Here is an 18,223-nt window from a genome sequence, read left to right as displayed (position 1 = left end):
TAGATACATGTACGTGATAAACAGATGACAGATGACAGCTGACAGCTCCAACCAAATCTTCGTTAATGCTTTCTCTCAGTTAATTAGTGAGGCAGTTTCTGTTCAGTAAGAAGCACTTACGGCACTATTGTATCAGCGACTCAATGTCATTTCATTCAAAGCTGAAGATGTTGTGCTCTGTCTATCATCGTTCAAGACGTCGGACTTGCTTTAAGTCGCTCCAAGATCCTGGACATTTCCGACATCTTCAGAAGAAGAAATCAGTTTCTTAGTCTTGTGGTTAGTCGCACCTTCGTCTTTCCCAGACGTGTTTAATGTGTTATTGCGGAGCGGCGATTGGTTCGTTTGACCCACGAAGAACCCCATGCTGAAGAGGCAGCGCACAAACGCCAAAGCCTCCACAACCCCGACAGTCGTGAGGAGCTTCTTGTGGGACCAGTCATAGCTGACGGCATTGAAACTTGCCAGGGTGGGGAGAAGATAGGACGGTGTGATGCAGGCGAAGAAGAACAGGACGACACAGAGGAGGATGGTCGCCTTGGTCTTGGACTTCCTGGACATCTTGCCGCGGACGGCCGGCTGGCAGGTCGGGAAGCGGCGACTCCAGATCTTCTTCAGGACCAGGAGGCTGCAGGCCAGGGACAGGAGGCAGGGAGCGGCGCACTGGGTCAGCAGCATGGCCGTGGAGTAGATCTGTAGAGTAGCATGGCAGAATAAAACAGATATCGTAATTACTTTACTTTTAACAATTAATGTGCATGACGGCCGCTGCCTGTGATCTAGTGTCTATTTGAACATAAACACATTTTCAGTAATTACTTACATGTACGCAAAAGAAACATGATTTCCATCTTTGAAAGCATGCAGGTATTTTGTCAGAGTTACATCATATTGTTGGATACTATAGCTATCAATAACAAATGTATGTACATGTAGCAGTGATCTGTTTACTTCTAAAACTCCGCCAAATGCCCATTAAACTGTTTCAATCCATTGCTCAGTCGTATGCATTTTATTCACACTGTGATGATACACGTATACCTCCAACATTAATTTTGATTTGTGTTGAAATCTAAACACCGAAGAGGACCTTACCTGATAGTTACTCAACGCTTCAGCCGGCCAGACCGTGAGGCACAGCTCGTTGTCGGTGAAGGAGTCCTTCACACTGTAGGAGTACAGGGCTGAGGGGAGGGACGCCACTATGGAGAACAGCCAGGTCACCAGGCAGACCAGACAGGCTCGTGGTGTAGACAGGCGATATGTTCGGGTACTGCAGCAGATGGCCTGGCACCTGAAGAACGGGGAAAAAAACTTCATTAGATTTCAAGGAACGTGGACAGTTTTGATGAGGGTGTGTATGCGTGGTGACTATACTTTTTTTAAATAAAAGGTTATTGTGATATTGGATAGAATTGGACATGACGGATGGTGAAACAGATTCAAGAACGAACCGCATAAAAATATCTACTTAACAGAAAGCTGTTTTTACTGCCCATTCATTCATTCATCTAGTCAGTCCTACATTTATCAATAGTACACATGCGAGAATTCGTTAAGTCAATTATTCAGTCATTCATCCATCCCACCTGTCATCTCATTACCTTCGTCAATGATATTATGCTTTTGGGTGCGTGTTTTTTTGTACATATAAAACTCTAAAACTGCTTCCAGATTTTGTTTACTTCAATCTCATAAAATGTTTCCACGTGAGGACCACGCGACGATAACGACTTTTATTCTCTGACATTTTATGCAGATCTAGGACAGAGGAACGTCGGTTCTGGATTGGTAACATTGAAAGTTGGGATGCTTACTGTTTCAGGTTTCTTTCTAGTCATGGGCTGAAGCATGGTCTGAAAATTTGTGTCTTATTTGTACATGTGATGCAATCTCCGTACCATACTTTTCTTAAGCTTGAATTGATAGCTTTTATTTACTAGTGGTTTCTTAATATGTTACGTGCGTTTATTCTGGAGTTGGTAGTATGCACCCCAGTATATCATAAGCAACAAAGCTTTTTTTGTGTCAGAATACAATTACTTAGCATTGAAAAATAAGAAGAAAATCATTACGGACTAATACCTCTTTGTTGATTGTTTTTTTTATTCATAAAACATCAAACACAAAAAAAGGAACGTCGGACTCAATACGCAACTTATATCCTCGCCGTCAATTGTATAGCATATGAAACAAGAGTCTGAAGACCCAAAATCTCCATGAAATTTGTTTTTATATAAAATGTGTTTTATATATCATGTGTTTTATTTGCCCAAGTCATTTGTTGTTGCAATTGCCGCTGGTTTTGTTTTATGTGCCAGAGGGTATCCACATAAAGTATACAGGTTTGGTAGTGAACCCCTTTGTGGTTTGACCACCAGCTGTTGGGACCTGGGGAATTATTGTCCCAGATTTGAGACTACCAGGTGTGACAGGTGTGAGCTCCCACAACATGCGTAGAATGGAGGTATAGATTTTCCTCATTACTTATGCAAATTCAGCCCCAATTTGCATAATTTACTCTTCATTGTGTACATCTCTGTCCAACCTACCTGCATATCAAATAACATGAAAATCTGTTGTTCCCTTCTTCCGTTATTCTCCTTGGAAGATTTTGACAAATATGCCATTGCAGTTCCAGTGACAAATACCAGGGAGCCCAAGATTGACCTTGAGCTTTTTCCTGCCAACGCCTACCCACATACCAAATATCATTACAATCCATCTACACGTTCTTCAGTTACGCTGACTTTAAGCGTCTTTAAGCGTTAAGGTGACACAAACATACACACACGCAAACACACACGCAAACACACGCAAAACAATATCCCCATTAAAAAAGACTTTTTTCATGGAGATAATAAAACATCTAACAAACAAACAAACACATTTCCCGTTAGTTGGAGTATTGTCCAGTATATTTATATTGTTTGTTTAAGTGCTCTCTCAACCAGAGACAATTCTCTTTGAGAGCTTTCTGAGAAATGTGTAATAGATAAAGGCAAGTCACGAATGCTTATTAGCAGAGATCGCCTTTAGCTCCACGTGTCCGAGCAGGTGAGGCGGCGGCAGTGATAAGAGATGAATCAATAACGTTAATCGTTTTTTCTGTGCCATCTTCTCGGAAAATAGAATACCCAAGAGGTATCACGTTTGTGTACACTCGTGTGCTGAATCGTGACCATATTTGGTGAATGAATGAAGACCTCTATTGCACAATTTGACCACACTGGGCTAAAGACAGGTCAAAACAAAACAAAACATGTTGAACAGATACAGTCAACAGATACAAAATAACACTAACTTTAGATAGATATATTCGACTTTTCCTCGCTTGTCCGTTAAAGTAGAGATAAAAGAACAGATATGTTTCTCGATGAAAGGGTTGTATATGAAAGTCTATTGAACGTTCTTGCCCAGGGGCTAATTGCAATCAAACATGTTACATGAAAAGGACGGGAACATATAGCATGTGACTACTCTAAGGCTAACTACTAACACTGTTATAGCCAGGTTTGTTGTACACAGCACCAATGTGATTACAATATGAAAGAAACACTAACAATATAATCAAACCGGCGATTTTTAGGTTAACTCCAGCGTTTGCTGAAAACAGTGACCACTCCATCATATTATGTGTTTGCACGTGGCGCAGTTGTGTGTATGTTGGTGACCTGTTTTTCTTTAAAGCGTATCGGATGCTGCCATCATTATTATTCAGATTTATTTCCAAACACTGAAGATCACAAAAGAGTGACTCTGTGAGACTGAAAATGTCCGACAAGCTCATGCAATGAGGCAGTGATACGACAGTGCCGCCTACTTGCGCTATCACGTTAATTTAACTGAACATTTAACCAAACACACATGTAACGCAAGAATACACAAACAAGAATACACACACGATATTAGGGTTGCATTATACTCTTTTTTCTATGTCTGGCAAATAGTCGGACACGGAAGGCGATAATCTGCTAAGTCGTTTAGTCGGGAGGGTCTCATGGTGCTACCTACAAATGCAGAATCGGTCTAAAAGGTTCGACCTTTCAGTTTTAAATCATGAGCCTTAAAGCGCTAAGGTTTGAATCAAATGAACAGCCGTCTGATCTATTGACTTTACAGTCAGAGCAGTGTCTAGCTGTTCGTTAATATCGTGCAATGGAACATTTTGATTATAAACCGAACGCAGAAATTTTAACCCAGGATCATCCAGAGAAGTAGCTCACAAGAAACGTTTTTACGTGCAGACAGGGAAAAACAGCAAAATTAAATACGGTGTCCTTATTAGCCAGAAAAGATTTCAAGGTTTGAACACTTGGGCTTAATTCAATGTCAAGCGTCGACAAGAGCTCTAATGACCATTGCCTGTAAGCGCAGGTATAGCCCTCACAGCTAAAGAACCACTCCAAAGCTTTCATTACCCCCTCTTTACACCCACTTGTCCTTATAACTGGATTAGTGGATAGGTTTGTATAGTCGCGCCGACCGGCAGTTTTAAAGAGGAAGACTAACCCACAGCTACGTTCAACCATCGCAAACAAGGTCATCTTTTTTATATGTTCGGCGGCGCCCGCGCAAAGAAACTCCACTAAGCAAGGACCGTAAACTGTTAAAGGTTATCATGGCCTGGGTGTCATACCATATAACTTGTAACTGTTATCAGATGAAAAGTGACATGGAATACTATGATAACCAGCTTTGTGAGGATCGTTTGGCCTTGCTTTGACAGTAATCACCCTGCCCCCCCCCCCCTTTGTTAATGTTGTTGCATGTAACGGTACTTTCAATGGGCATCAATTTGCTGTCTAGGCCACCAATTCATATGTTTATCCGTTGGATGCCAACAACACTTATCCATGAAACCATGGTGCCAGTACACCGCGTCGAATCACGTAAAATCCACTGACAGCCGACAAACTCTACTTGAAGAGTCTGGTCAGCTATATCTATTTGCATTTTTTAATCTTTTTACATTTTGTTACCTATGAGGGTAAATATCAACTCTTTCCACGTCCGTCAGTTTCTAGATTTTAGAGTTGCGAGAAATGTTCATTGTTGCCTTGTTGCGATTTTGCGATGTAGTAAAAGGAAACCCTTTGTTGCACATACACGAAAGGAGATGCACAGAGACAAAATCTAAACTCACCTGTCGATCTCAAGAACTAGGAACAGGTGCGAGGCGACTCCCTGTAGCACAGCCTTGCCGTAGGTGTAGGCGGTGCAGACGGCGCTACCCCAGAACCAACCAAACGGCGTCACGGCGTGGTACTGGAACATCAGGGGCACACCAAAGACGACTAGTAGAAAATCCGCCAGCCTTAGATTTGCTTCCAGGATGTGTCGCTTTCTCGGCGGCCGGCAGAAGGCCCTGGCCAGGCGGTACGCGTTGTTCGTCCCGCAAACGAGTAGCACCATCGTGTACACCACAGCGGTGCCCACTTGGAATGTCCGCGGTACTGAAACGTCGGTTGCCGCATAAATATCATCCAAGTCGGCGTAATCTTCACTGCTTTTGGAACTCAGCGAGACATTAGTGACGTTCTCCATCCTACCTGACGGTGGAGTGACTTGGAGTTAGAGCGGGAGAGCTCTACTTGCCATGCGTGTAATGCGGGGAGAAGACGACGTAACACGTGCTTTGCTCACACATGCAGTCTTCTACAATCGGCTTTCATCACAATGAGGATCATTACTCACACGGTCACAAAGAGCATCGGTTACTTTGTGTTTGGGTGTTCGCAAAACAATAAGAACTGTAATGATTTCCATTGGGTTATTTAAAAAAAAAGATACCACGAAACAATTATCAACACGTTGACAATCTACATGTCTTTTTGAATAGAAAATCACAAAATTGTGTTTTTTTCAACCATGTACTTCTACGAAAACAACTTAAATTGCTGATACTGTGTGAAGACAAGTAGAATCTATGATGAGCCAATTGAAGCTTTTTGTATATTGTAATATCGCCGGGGGATGTTACCCTTATGACAGGATTGTATCTTTGCAGGCAGAAACATTAGGCATAGTATTAGGTGTATACGTAACAAGTCCTATAAGAACCGTCTGTGGCCAGCATTTATGGCTGTACCGTAATCAACAAGCATAACCAGTGGACCTTGTCCGTAGCAGAAGCTAGGTGCTGTGTCGAGTCTTGTAAGAAAATTCATGCATTTCCCAGGAAAATAACATCGGTACACCTGCAGCTGTTAGGGATTCGAACTCAGGACCTCCAAAGTCAGCCATCCTAACTACGTATTAGGTTATTCTACCAATATTGCCGCCAATTCCGGGACTGTAGGTGGTTATTGATATTTTCTCATATATATATATATATATATATATATATATATATATATTAGTCCACTTTTCCTCCTCTCTACCATTCAAGAAAGCGGGTACCTCACTGGACTGCTTAATTGCGCCAAATCATTGTGGAAACTTTGAGCCAATTTTTCGCTAATTTTCCCTTGCGGTTTCAATGACGTGCGACTCACAGGTAAAATACTAGACATCTCTAAAAAGAAAATGGCCGTGCACGGAATCTCAGTTTCGGCTCCAAACCAGATACAGGATAACTTTATTGGAAATCGCAGTTTTACCACTGAAATGAAAACCAATGTGCAATGACTAAAATTCATCAAAACGAGATTTGCAGTTATTGCGCTTTGCGCCATTTTGTGCCAATCTAGACTTTGCTAGTTCCGAATTTTTTAAAACTTTCGCAAATTCGCAATTTCAGGCGACAAGTTTGGCGCCGGTTTACGACACTTTGCAGCGGTATTTCGTAATTTGGTGCAATTGGGCGCATCCCAGTGAGATACCTGCTTAAGCTAAAAGTCGTGAGAACAAGGAGCAGTACACACCGATTGGTCGCATCGGTGTGGTATGCACGAGTAGCATGCCCACTTTGGATGCCCGGGGTACTGAAACGTCGGTTGCCGAATAGATATCATCCAAGTCGGCGTAATCTTCACTGCTTTTGGAGCTCAGCGAGACATTGGTGACGTTCTCCATCCTACCTGACGGTGGAATGACGGTTCCTTGGAGTTAGAGCGGGAGAGGTCTACTTGCCATGCGTGTAATGCGGGGAGAAGACGACGTAACACGTGCTTTGTTCACACATGCAGTCTTCTACAATCGGCTCTCATCACAATGAGGATCATTACTCACACGGTCATATAGACCATCGGTTACTTTGTGTTCGGGTGTTCGCAAAACAATAAGAACTGTAATGATTTCCATTGGGTTATTTTCAAAAGAAGATACCACGAACGAAACAATTATCCACACGTTGACAATCTACATGTCTTTTTGAATAGAAAATCACACTTCTTTTTCAACCATGTACTTCTACAAAAACAACTTAAATTGCTGATTTGTTCGTGCCTCAAGATCCACCCTAACGATCATTTGCTTTGGCGTTAATGGCTGGATATGCGGCATCTCAACTCAAGTACTGCCTGTTAGGCTGGCGCACCTACGTTTTCTCCTCAGTAGAGGCGTTTAAGATCATCATTAAGGGCCCTGTCACACTTGTGCGCATATTCAAGTGCGCATGAGTTTCGCAGCAACATTTTGTTGGTTTAAGTAAATTTTGCGGGGAGGAAGTTGTTTTCTACTTTAACCCATCGTTGTGCAGTCTGGTTATCAACCAAAGAAATTACTTCTTCGGCTGCAAACTTAACCTAAACCAAAAACATGTTAATACGCAACCAATGCGGGCTTGTATATACGCACAAGTGAGACAGGGGCTAAACTGCATGTCGCAACTGGTAAGAACGTTCAACGACCGGCCGTGCTGGCCTGTAAGGACGTACAGCGCTCATTGCTCTCTGGAGTTGTTTTTTCTGAAGGATACCAAGACCTCACCAAATTTGTTCACGCCATTTTCCCAAGAGACAAGTTAAAGGCACCCAGAGCATTTTATAAGACTTGAAAATTGAAAATATTCTAGTTGGTGTAATCTTTATGAAATTGACAAGTAATGCGACTGTTGCCACATTAGTGTTAGGATTTCTTTAAAGAATGCGGCAAAAACGGCACAAAAATAATCTACATGGTCATCTTTTAGTTTCACGCGCCTACTGTAAATACTGTACAAACAACAGCCCCGTACACCTCCGTCAAAACGTAGGAATTCAAATTTAAAACCTTAAAATGCAAATATCTGATGGACATGCAGTCACTCTCTCATTGGTCGAACAGCTTATTGTGATGGACAGTCAGGATCAGTCTATTAGGGCTTGGATTTTCTATCAGTTCTCACCACACAAGGACACCGTATCTTTGCTCATATAATTTTGATATGTAATGGTATAGCGTTATTGAAACTTACTATCTGTAGGAATGATCAGAAATTGAAGTTTTATTAATTAGAGTTTTAAGCCTCATAAAATGCTCTGGATGCCTTTAAAGCACTTCGTGACTATAAATCAGAAAAACCCGGCATTTTCATACCATTATTCTGCTATATCTATTGCAATATCACTGCACGGACAAAGAAAAGATACATCTTGATACTATGGCCGCCCCTGACCCGCAGTCAGCGAGTAATTATATCAAACACACCATCTATGATGTAAGTCAAATAGTATTTTTTTCATTATTCTGTCGTTCCAGAGTGTGTACAGAGAAATAAAATTGAATCTTAATACTGGATTGATACAGTTGTATACTTGTATACTTTCAAGCGCCCATCCGGCAGCCATTTTTCAATGAGGAATGTGAAACGTCAAAGTACACGAATGTATTAATCCACTATATATATAGTAAAGATTCAATTCTATTCCTCTTTTCCTGACCAGGACGTCTCATGTTCACAAACGTATCACAGAGTGTGTACAGTTTAGACAAAGCTGTTAGTACATATCGAGTAGTTTTAGACGATACTGTTATCTAAAAACCATGTTTTTTTGTATATATTTCATGGTTATCAACTAAAGGTCCTGACAGATTTCATTCATATCAAATCTATTTACATACTCAAAAAACTGTCTGATCGTATGGAATCCATGTGTTGTATGTTTGAGCTGCCGTGTGTTATATAAACAAGACATTGTTCAAAATATGACAAAGAACAACAGAAATTGCAAAGTGATGCTTTTATTAATTTCTAACAGCATGAAAACAGTAAGGTGAAGAAGCTCTTGATTAATTGATTTTGTGAACCAAAGCAAGAAATAAAAGCAACATTCTAACTGGCCTTCAAGAATACTGATGATACTGGCACCCAAAGATTTTGCCTCAAATGAGGGTTTCCTAAGCAACAACATTGCGCTAATTTCAGTGGTGAGTAAAGTTATGCTAAAGTATCACACCTGTTCCGTATTACAGTTAACCAGGCCATTCGCAATGTGTCATCCATATCCAGTGGCCGGGGCAAAAACCGAGACGATAAACTGAAGCAAACATGTTTTCAAGTACTGTTATTGATGAACATTTACAACTTTGAGCTAAAGAATGACATGTCTACAACTGCTTCCATTCAAGATAAACGATTTAGCCCGTTAATGGTGTAATTGGGAACGTGTTTCTCCAGCCCGTCTCGGTTCAGGTCCGGTATCCCCTCACTTCTGGTTCAGGTCGCGGACGTACTCGCGGAGCTTCTGCAGCAGGTCGGCAATCTGTACGGTAAAGAGGCACAGAAAATAGTCCATTTGTTATGAAGGTTTACCACATATGTGGATGGATGCGAGAACAAGTATCAGCTGACGTTATTGTTTTCACAATGATGAATCGATACGCATGCAACGAGATCTATCCTTTTAAGGGCTTGGCAGAAATGACGAAAAGCAAAACGTCCAGCATTCAAGTACTTAAAGATGGTTGTACTGAAATGATGCCACAGCACAAGACAGGATACAATAAGGATTTGTAAAACTTACGAATTACTTCATTGTCGTTCCTAAAGTTGAGGAAGGTATTCCACAAGGAAGAACTTTGGAATTGTGATTTTAGTACATCTTCTAGCAGTTTATGGTCCATTTCTATGCAAAGTGACTTTGAGGTCTTACCTCGGCGCTCTTCTTGGAGGCTGTCAGCGATTTCTTCTCCTCCATTGGAGAGTCAACTGCAAAAGAAACCCATAGAAATAACTCATCATGTAAGAAATCAAAAATGATTGAAAAGATTTTACAATTGTTTATTAATATCCACTCCCCTTTATTACCGAAGTTTCCAGTTTCTATACCCTTTCGGTTTGACTATTTTCCATCATTTCTAAAATGCTCGCGAAAGAAGACAGTAGATGCCTTATCTTGCTGTGCTAGCCTACTAGGTTGTGCAGTAGAGATTGCTTGCGACTGGGCAATAGAACATGGTAGCTTTAAAACGTTTTGTATAATTTGCATTACAGCATAACAGAGTTTCAGAGCACAAAAGATGTAAAAATGAGATAACTCAGGTGATTTGTTAATGAATGTTTCTAGCAAGATATATTGTCCATCACTACAGTCGATTCTTGATAAAATTCAGGCTTCTTACAAATCCACTAACATCTTACCGCCGAGAGCTTCGGCCACCCCGGCCACGGCCTCCTCGAACCCCACCAGGCGGCCCTGATGGAAGGACCCTGCCGCCGCCGCGTCCGTGTGAACCGCTGGGGAAAGAAACGATGGTGGAAGTCGATATTTTTGCGTATCATGGATATGTGCATCTGTCGGTGATACCAAGGAGGTTCTATTTTGTGAATTGACCCCCTTTGGTGATACCTACAATATCATCAATTCAATATGTGTGTAATGTCAGCAGGATAATCGTGTCAATAAGGGCGACTTAATATGCTACATTACAGAAATCACCGTCCTTTTCTAACTTCCCTTCCCAACAGGGACAAGAAAAATAAAATGGTTTCTGCCGGGGTTTTTTCCTAGAGATTTGGAACCAAGCATCCCATCCAGAGTTAAGAAGCCTTCTTTTGGGCGCTAAACGACGTGAACTTAGAGAATTTTTACATTGTTATCCACATGCTAGTTTCAAATCATCAAACGATAAACAGTGCAAAACCCTTACCAGGCTCGTCGATCGCTCCAGCTGAAAAGTTACAGAATATATCAGTTATTTGTGGTCATAAAGATAATGGTATAAAAACATTGGACGTTTGATAGTCACATTACAAATAAGACGATTTCGTCAGTATCACAAAAGTACTTGACGAGTTTGATCGTGACATTAATGACATTAATTAGAGAATAAAAACCCTGATGAAATTTGGATTATTAAGGACAGTTATAAAGGTACGTATACCAAGAACAGTAAGAGTTAAATCGTTAAAGCCGGCGTCACAATTCATGCGAGCATCGGCCGATTTTGTAGATCGCCGGAAGCTCGCCGAATTTCAAATTCGCCCGAGTGTCGACCGTATTTTTCGCTGAAAACCTTCCCCGTCACAAATTGAACGGAACTCGGGCGACGTCCGTCGAAAACTAATAATCATAAATCCCACATAAGACGGTACCATGTCTTGGACACGGACGAAGTCAGAATCAACTGACCTGGTAACAAGCTCAAATTTGGACCAACTTCACTTTCTGAGTTGTGGCAAATCTGTCGGGCATGAATGAAGTGGGTGGGCACACTGAAAATAATAGCCTAAACAGGAATTTTGTCATAAACCAGTCCGAATACTAGCGCAGGAGCCACAAAGTCAACAGATCAGTCGTTTAACCCCGATCCAAACATTTTTAGCAAACGGAAATCGACCGAAGCTCGGGCGAACGCCGTCCGAGCTTCGGCCGACCGTTGATAAGCCTTTCGACGCCCTGCCGACGCCTGGGCGTGCCTCGGCAGACAAACATAGATCTATAATGACTCAGTGGACTTTCAACTAGTCATTTTGTGGAGGAAAAAAACTCAGGAAGTCAAGTCAAGCCTCAAATTCAAGCCCCAGTTCATCAATAAATATAAATATAAATTGAAACAACCAAACCAATACCAAAAAAGAAACAAGAAGTATTGTCTTCGGAGTCCACATTTTATTTATGATAGAATTGTTTCAATGAAAATTTAACTTTGCAATTGAATTGTCTTTCATCATAAAAGTTTGGCAGCATTTTTTGACAAGTTGATATTAGTATTAGTTAATATTAAAGTATTATTTATCATCTTATGTTATAAACCAAGCTGTCGTTACCATTTATCTAAAAACAAGAAGGAGTTCGGCTGGAGCCCGTCCAAGCTCCCATCGACACCAGTACATCGCTCGCCCGAAGCACGCCTTACTTTTCGTGAGTCGGCCGGAACACTGACGACGGTCGTCCGATTATTGTACAAAGCCCGTGCGAGGCTCGCACGAGGCCGAAGAGTTCGGGCGACCTCCGACCGACCAAAAATCGGCTCTAAAATCCGCGGATGCCCGCCCGAATATTGGCCGAGCGCTGGGCGTTGCTCGGGCGAGCTACGGGCAAACTATTGACGAGCTGTGCGAGTTCAAAAATCGTCGCCGAGGCCTCGCTGAATTTAAGCGCAGCTTCCAGTGCCCCGCGAACGTCGGCCGAGCTCCGAAAATTCGCCCGAAGCCCGTAGAATCGACAGGACGTTGGTCGTACTTCGCCCGAAAATCGCCATTTGGAGCTCGCCGACAAGTCGGCCGAGCTAAATTCTTGATTTGTGACGGGGGCTTAACCAATAGACTAGACTAGACTGCAGCATGCCTTACATAAGTGATTTTAAGCAGAGATCATGTCTCAACAACTTTATTGGATGTTTGATGTGGTTATGTACTCACTGTCAGGGTCAATGTGCGCGCCGACCAATGGGATAGCATCTGGCATGTCCATCCCGTACCCAGAGACTGCAATGTCATCCCGGTCCGCCAGGCTTTTGGCGAAGCCTGCAGAAGAAACAACATCAATGTCTGGCGTCTGAAAAATACTTTCTAATAAAATGCTGAAACCGTTAAATATCGTGTCATCTTTACTGTCACCTTTCTCGTGGCTCTACAGAATACCAATGTCATGTTTCGGAAGTGCTTGTTCATTTGAAATTGAGTGATTAAGACCAAGGTTCGGACGACCGCAAATTCGTGAGACGTCTCCATATGTACAGTGTAGGCAAGTAGGGACTTATTACATTTTTTCTGTCATGAAAATTACCCAAAAACTGTGAACCCCTAAAAAAACTTCATAGTTGAACAATGGAGACTTTTAGTTTCATCAGACTATTCCGATCCGACAGGTAATTTTACTTCATATCTAATCATATACATGCGACCAACAAGTGGTTGCGTCTGATAATATGATATCATGATTTTTATGTCATGGTTGGAAAACATATCCACTTTACCTGAAATGTCACATCCTGACGTGGCCCACACACATGTTGGTGGCCACTCTGAAACATGAATATGATAAATATGAATATGATAAAACTTGTGTTGACATATGTTATTAAATGCCTGGGATATCAGAACAGGGCAGCGACCAAAAAACATTCTGTCAGAAAAATATCAAAGTCAAATTTTAAAGTCATCTAGGCCATCATGGACATGGAACTTGGGACCGTTCTATTTAGCATGATCTATCATGAACTTGAATAGAAAAAAAATAATGTCATTTCCAATACTTCGTTTTCATGTGGTCATACGACATTGCAACAAAACAAAGTCTGCCATCTTAAAATACCTGGCAGCCTACAATATACATATCAGTTGCTTAAGTCAGGATCTTGGAAGAAATGGGTCTCATTAAATCTAAGTTGGTCTTGTTTGCGCCGCAGACCGTTCGACAGAAACCACCAGAGCCATCCAATCATGATCCCCGTACTACCGCACGACAGAAGCCACTAGAGCCATCCAATCATGATCCCCGTACTACCGCACGACAGAAGCCACTAGAGCCATCCAATCATGATCTCCGTACCTCCGTGCAAGCCCGCCACCAGCCCGACAGCCCACTCCGATGTCAGGTAGCTACCCATTATCCAGTCGTCTCTGTCTTCGAAGAAGAAGGCTTGCAGGGCTAGCAAGGAAAACAAGCATAGTGGTCGGTTAATTTCACCAGCTGTACAGTGTGCAGTCATAAGAGAACGCTTGTATTTTGCAACTTGAGGAGGGGTGATGTTGCTGACAAAGGCCATAGGTTGCTGAGAAGACATGACTAGAATAGTGTAATCTCAAACATTACCATAAATATGAACATTACTGATAGAACCCTACTTACTGTAGATGTTGATGTCCTCTGAGATCCATCCACCGGCTGGAAAACAAACCAAAACGTGAATCGATTATTTTGTTGTATACACAATGTACGCGTTTCAAATCTATGGCTAGAAACTTTCCTTTCTGTATTCACACAATATTTCTCCTTTGGGAACAAATGAATTGTATACTAGTTACAAGGAGAATCCTAATACATTTAAGTCCTGCACAACGTGGCGACTTATAAATGTCATGAAATACTGGAGACTACAAAAATGCGTCAACTTTTATAGACAAAACTGCCTAATCATGAACGTGAATATAGTTCACACAGTGAGAGCCTTTCTCTTTAAGAACTAAACTGTTTATATAGTGCGATCTCTAAACTCACTCTGCTCTGCAGCTTCCACCAGTCCTACAGCCTCTTCCGGGGTCAGCAGGACGCCGAGAAACACACGGTCACGACCATCCTCAAAAATCACGTTCATGTCTGAAAAGAAGTGAATGATTGAGTGAACGACCAAACAAATGGTTGAACGGACGAACGAACAAACAAACGAACGAACAAGCGAACGAATGAATGAATGAATGAATGAATGAATGAATGAATGAATGAATGGATGAATAGCAACAGCCTGCACGCGCAAAGAACAAAGAACTTACAGACATTGTTATAGTAAAACTCAGGAACTGAGACAAACCGAGACTTTACCTATACCTGGAAATTAGAGTCAGGAAAGGACACCAGAGAATGTATGTAAGGGTCACAATGTGGAAACTGTGAAAGGAAATGGGGCTGATGACCATGTGGTCATGTGTGATGACAACTTAAAAGCCGTTGAAAAATTATACCCGATAAGGGGAGGAGAGACAGAAGTGAATCGAGCACTACAGAAGAACAACAAGTATCGCACGCTTTGACATATCGTTGCGGCAGACGTCAAATACCGTGAGATGTGTTTTATAGATGTATCAACACTGTTGTATTTAACCGAAGTGTGATGAAGCTATGCGGATAAGGCTGATGACCATGTGATTATTTGCGATGACAACTTATAGTTATAAGCCGTCGAAAAATTATTCCCATGGAGGGGAGTAGAGACTTAAGTGAAATCGAACACTACAGTAGAACAACGAGAGCCACAGGCTTAGACATATAGATGTGACGTATGGCATATACCGTGAGATTTGTAAATATGTTTTTGTCTTCTAAATTTGTATCAATACTGTTATATTTTAAATGTGCTATGCTCTCCTATGGGAGGAATAAAGAATAAGAAGTTGAAGAATGAATGAATGAATGAATGAATGAATGAATGCAACACAAGGTGTGGAAGTTACTGGGGGTTGAGATTCACGTTACAGCCACCACATACAAATGACAAAGGCATAGAAATACTTTTTGAGCACACCAACTGCCCACCATGTTTCTCACCAGCATCTTTAGATGGCGACATGTCTAGAATAAAATCCCAACATTACGTGGATTAAATGCACCACTAAATGTGGACTCTGTGACTGATCCATGAGTGTTTCAAACCCTCCGATACGCTTCCTAAATTAAATCTTCGCCGACAAAGCAGTCCGGTTCGGATGAACGGTTTGTGCCTACAGTATGTATACAGACAAAGATAAGGATTTGCAGAATGCTACCGCCTTACCTGGGAGACCCTCATCGTCGCCCCCATCGTCTTCCTCATCCTGCCTCTTATCCTGGCCGCCCTGCTTGAGGGCCTGCAAACAGAGACAGGCATATCGTAAATCAACTCTTCTTATCTTCACGCCTGCTAGCACGGTGCTGCTAGCGCTCTTCGAATTAGTACCCCAGAAAAAATGCACCTGTTCTACGTGATCCTGTTGCTTCACGCGCGGTCTCCGATGTATCCACAAAATGTACCCGACATGTTTAGGTCGAGCCTGTCGCCATGCGTCTGTTGGCTGAGCCAAGTTAACCGTGTACTTGTCTGTCGGAGCGTGTCAGCAAAACTATGCCGTGTGCCACACAGGGAGCAAACCCGTTCAACCACGCAGAACGCCGTACCCTGGTCTTCTACTGACGGGGCAGGGTAGAAAACGGACTTTCTTTCAAAATCACGCCACTTCTTTAGCGTGTGTGGTCGAGTGGTTAGTGACTCTGCTTCTCGACTAAAAGACAGAGAGTTTGCATTGTATTGTTCCGGCCTGTTGTCGCTGTCCAGACTTGCATTCCTTGGAACTTACAGCGCATCGCCAAGGATTAGACTCCTTATGCATTTAGATTCACAACAGCTAATCAGCGCAAAAATACGTTGAATCTGTATCGTATGTCTGTTGTAAACATTTTGTACCAGAGAACAGTGCACTGACAGCGAACGCCAAAGTGTGGAAATGAACAACAACACAAGCTAAAGCAACAAGTGAAGCGTGGTACTTGAAGCTACCTCCCCTAACGTTTCCCAAGGACAAGGCTCTTTTTGCTCAGAACGGCGGATTCAGCTAATACAACTACAACTGTCGCAAGAGCAGCGAACACCAACAGACTCTTGTTAGGCCACAGCAAGTAATTTTTATGGATGACATCAGCGCGCTCATTATTTTTCGCCTGATTTCGAAATAAAAAACAAGAAATTTCATTGCCCTTCGACGGAGGTGCACATGCCAAAAATTGGCAAATATGTCGTAAACGTTGACAGTCTAAGGTGTTTCCTTGCATATGAATACCTAGTGTAGTTCCTGCCCATGATGGTATAATAACAAGCTGTTTTCTGCATTTGTTCTAGCAAGGACATTATATAAATAATGGGGGGGGGGGGGGTCTAGTTAATTGAGCTCTATATACAAGGTGTTTCATCGCATATGAAAAGCCAGTGTAGTTGCTTTGGATGATAGTACAACAAGTTCTTTTCTGCATTTGTTGTAGTTAGTCTATTGAGATGTATACACATCTACATGGACATGTTTACTGCTGAATCAAGAAGCTTTTATATTATATATGAATGAATACAGGACTAAAAGACCTGTTGGTCATGATATCATATTTCGTCGCCTCAATTCTTGTTTAACAAGAATTATGATCTCAAAATTTGAAAATATAGGAATCTTGTGTTTTTAGGCCCGCCTTGTTTTTTTCGCCCTATCTCATTAATTTTGGAGTCTGCGGAGGATGTCATCCATAAAATTTACTTGCTGTGGCCTTAGTGAGGTTGACGTAACTACGCAAAAGGCCAGTCAAGAGAATATGACTTTCCGACTAAGAGTCTTTTTACCTTCTAGATACAAAGTCGTCAGAATGAAAAAAAAAAAAATACATGATAGAAAACAATACAATACCTCCTTCTCAGCCTTTTCGGCTTTGAGGAGCTTTGCCAGCTCCCCCTTTATCCTGTTGCTGAGATTTTTCTTGTCCAGAGCAGCGGAATCGGCCAGGACCAAGGCGGCGACCAGAGCGACAACCACGAGCAGACGCATGTCGACTTCGTCCTTCTGGTGCGGGTGGGGCAGAAGTTGGGTACTGGCGGTTCGCAAGGGTGACCTTAAATACAATCGGACACGGAGGGCGTGTTCTTTCTAGAAGCCGCAATGACCAATCAGCACTTTCCTGAAGTTTACGTAAGTACGCAACAAGATAATCACGAGATTGTGATTGACCAACTAAGAATAGACATCGAAGTTTGCGTCTTTGGTTGCCAAGACGACTTGCACGCTACGTAAGCTGAGTAAGCGCCCTTCCCCTTCGACACCTGTGACCTTGTCACTCGGGTGGGTGACCAGTGACTCACCCACTGAACTACAAAGGGAGAACATGTCAACACAGCAATGTCACGTGAACATCAGGTGAGCGGCTTCTCGGTCACAAATCCATCATTCACAATCTAAGAGCCAAGAAAAAAAAACCTTGTTGATTCAGATGCCGCTCCTGAAGATGACGTATTCTGTTATGGCTACACAAGAAGTAAGACGGATATACAAGTGCTCAGCGCAGATGGAAAACAATAGGATGAAGGATGGGCACTCGAACAGACTGCCCGAAAGAACGACACGGAGTCGACCAACCGGTCAAGGTTTCACTCTCACCTTGTGTGTACAACAAGGGAAGGGCTTGTCACA

General features: G+C 42.2%; 2 protein-coding genes across 2 annotated transcripts; both read right to left on the bottom strand.

The window, feature by feature from the left end:
* Window positions 1-210: 210 nt before the first annotated feature.
* Window positions 211-5,547, bottom strand: LOC136438370 (prokineticin receptor 2-like). Its single transcript, XM_066433138.1, has 3 exons — window positions 5,147-5,547; window positions 1,096-1,294; window positions 211-693 (listed from the first exon to the last, which is right to left on the bottom strand). The coding sequence occupies exons 1-3, from the start codon at window positions 5,545-5,547 to the stop codon at window positions 211-213; spliced, it is 1,083 nt and encodes a 360-aa protein (XP_066289235.1).
* Window positions 5,548-9,089: 3,542 nt separating this feature from the next.
* LOC136439389 (uncharacterized) lies at window positions 9,090-17,644 on the bottom strand. Its single transcript, XM_066434800.1, has 11 exons — window positions 17,447-17,644; window positions 15,799-15,871; window positions 14,529-14,627; window positions 14,160-14,195; window positions 13,860-13,958; window positions 13,285-13,332; window positions 12,728-12,832; window positions 11,014-11,034; window positions 10,505-10,600; window positions 10,017-10,072; window positions 9,090-9,626 (listed from the first exon to the last, which is right to left on the bottom strand). The coding sequence occupies exons 1-11, from the start codon at window positions 17,582-17,584 to the stop codon at window positions 9,570-9,572; spliced, it is 828 nt and encodes a 275-aa protein (XP_066290897.1). The 5' UTR covers window positions 17,585-17,644; the 3' UTR covers window positions 9,090-9,569.
* Window positions 17,645-18,223: the final 579 nt, after the last annotated feature.

This window comes from Branchiostoma lanceolatum, chromosome 7, assembly GCF_035083965.1.
Source record: "Branchiostoma lanceolatum isolate klBraLanc5 chromosome 7, klBraLanc5.hap2, whole genome shotgun sequence".
NCBI classification, from domain to species: Eukaryota; Metazoa; Chordata; class Leptocardii; order Amphioxiformes; family Branchiostomatidae; genus Branchiostoma; species Branchiostoma lanceolatum.
The sequence above is the reverse complement of the archived record's forward strand: the minus strand, read 5'-3'. Positions and strand labels throughout refer to the sequence as shown.

Excerpts from the sequence above, each read along its gene's own strand:
- LOC136438370 (XM_066433138.1), bottom strand. The coding sequence starts at position 5,547 with ATGGAGAACGTCACTAATGTCTCGCTGAGTTCCAAAAGCAGTGAAGAT. Across the intron at positions 1,295-5,146 it reads CTAGTTCTTGAGATCGACAG|GTGCCAGGCCATCTGCTGCA; the intron begins GTGAGTTTAGAT and ends CCCGTTCTTCAG. Across the intron at positions 694-1,095 it reads AAGCGTTGAGTAACTATCAG|ATCTACTCCACGGCCATGCT; the intron begins GTAAGGTCCTCT and ends GCTACTCTACAG.
- LOC136439389 (XM_066434800.1), bottom strand. The coding sequence starts at position 17,584 with ATGCGTCTGCTCGTGGTTGTCGCTCTGGTCGCCGCCTTGGTCCTGGCC. Across the intron at positions 14,628-15,798 it reads CGACGATGAGGGTCTCCCAG|ACATGAACGTGATTTTTGAG; the intron begins GTAAGGCGGTAG and ends ACTTCTTTTCAG. Across the intron at positions 12,833-13,284 it reads GTCAGGATGTGACATTTCAG|GCTTCGCCAAAAGCCTGGCG; the intron begins GTAAAGTGGATA and ends TTTCTTCTGCAG.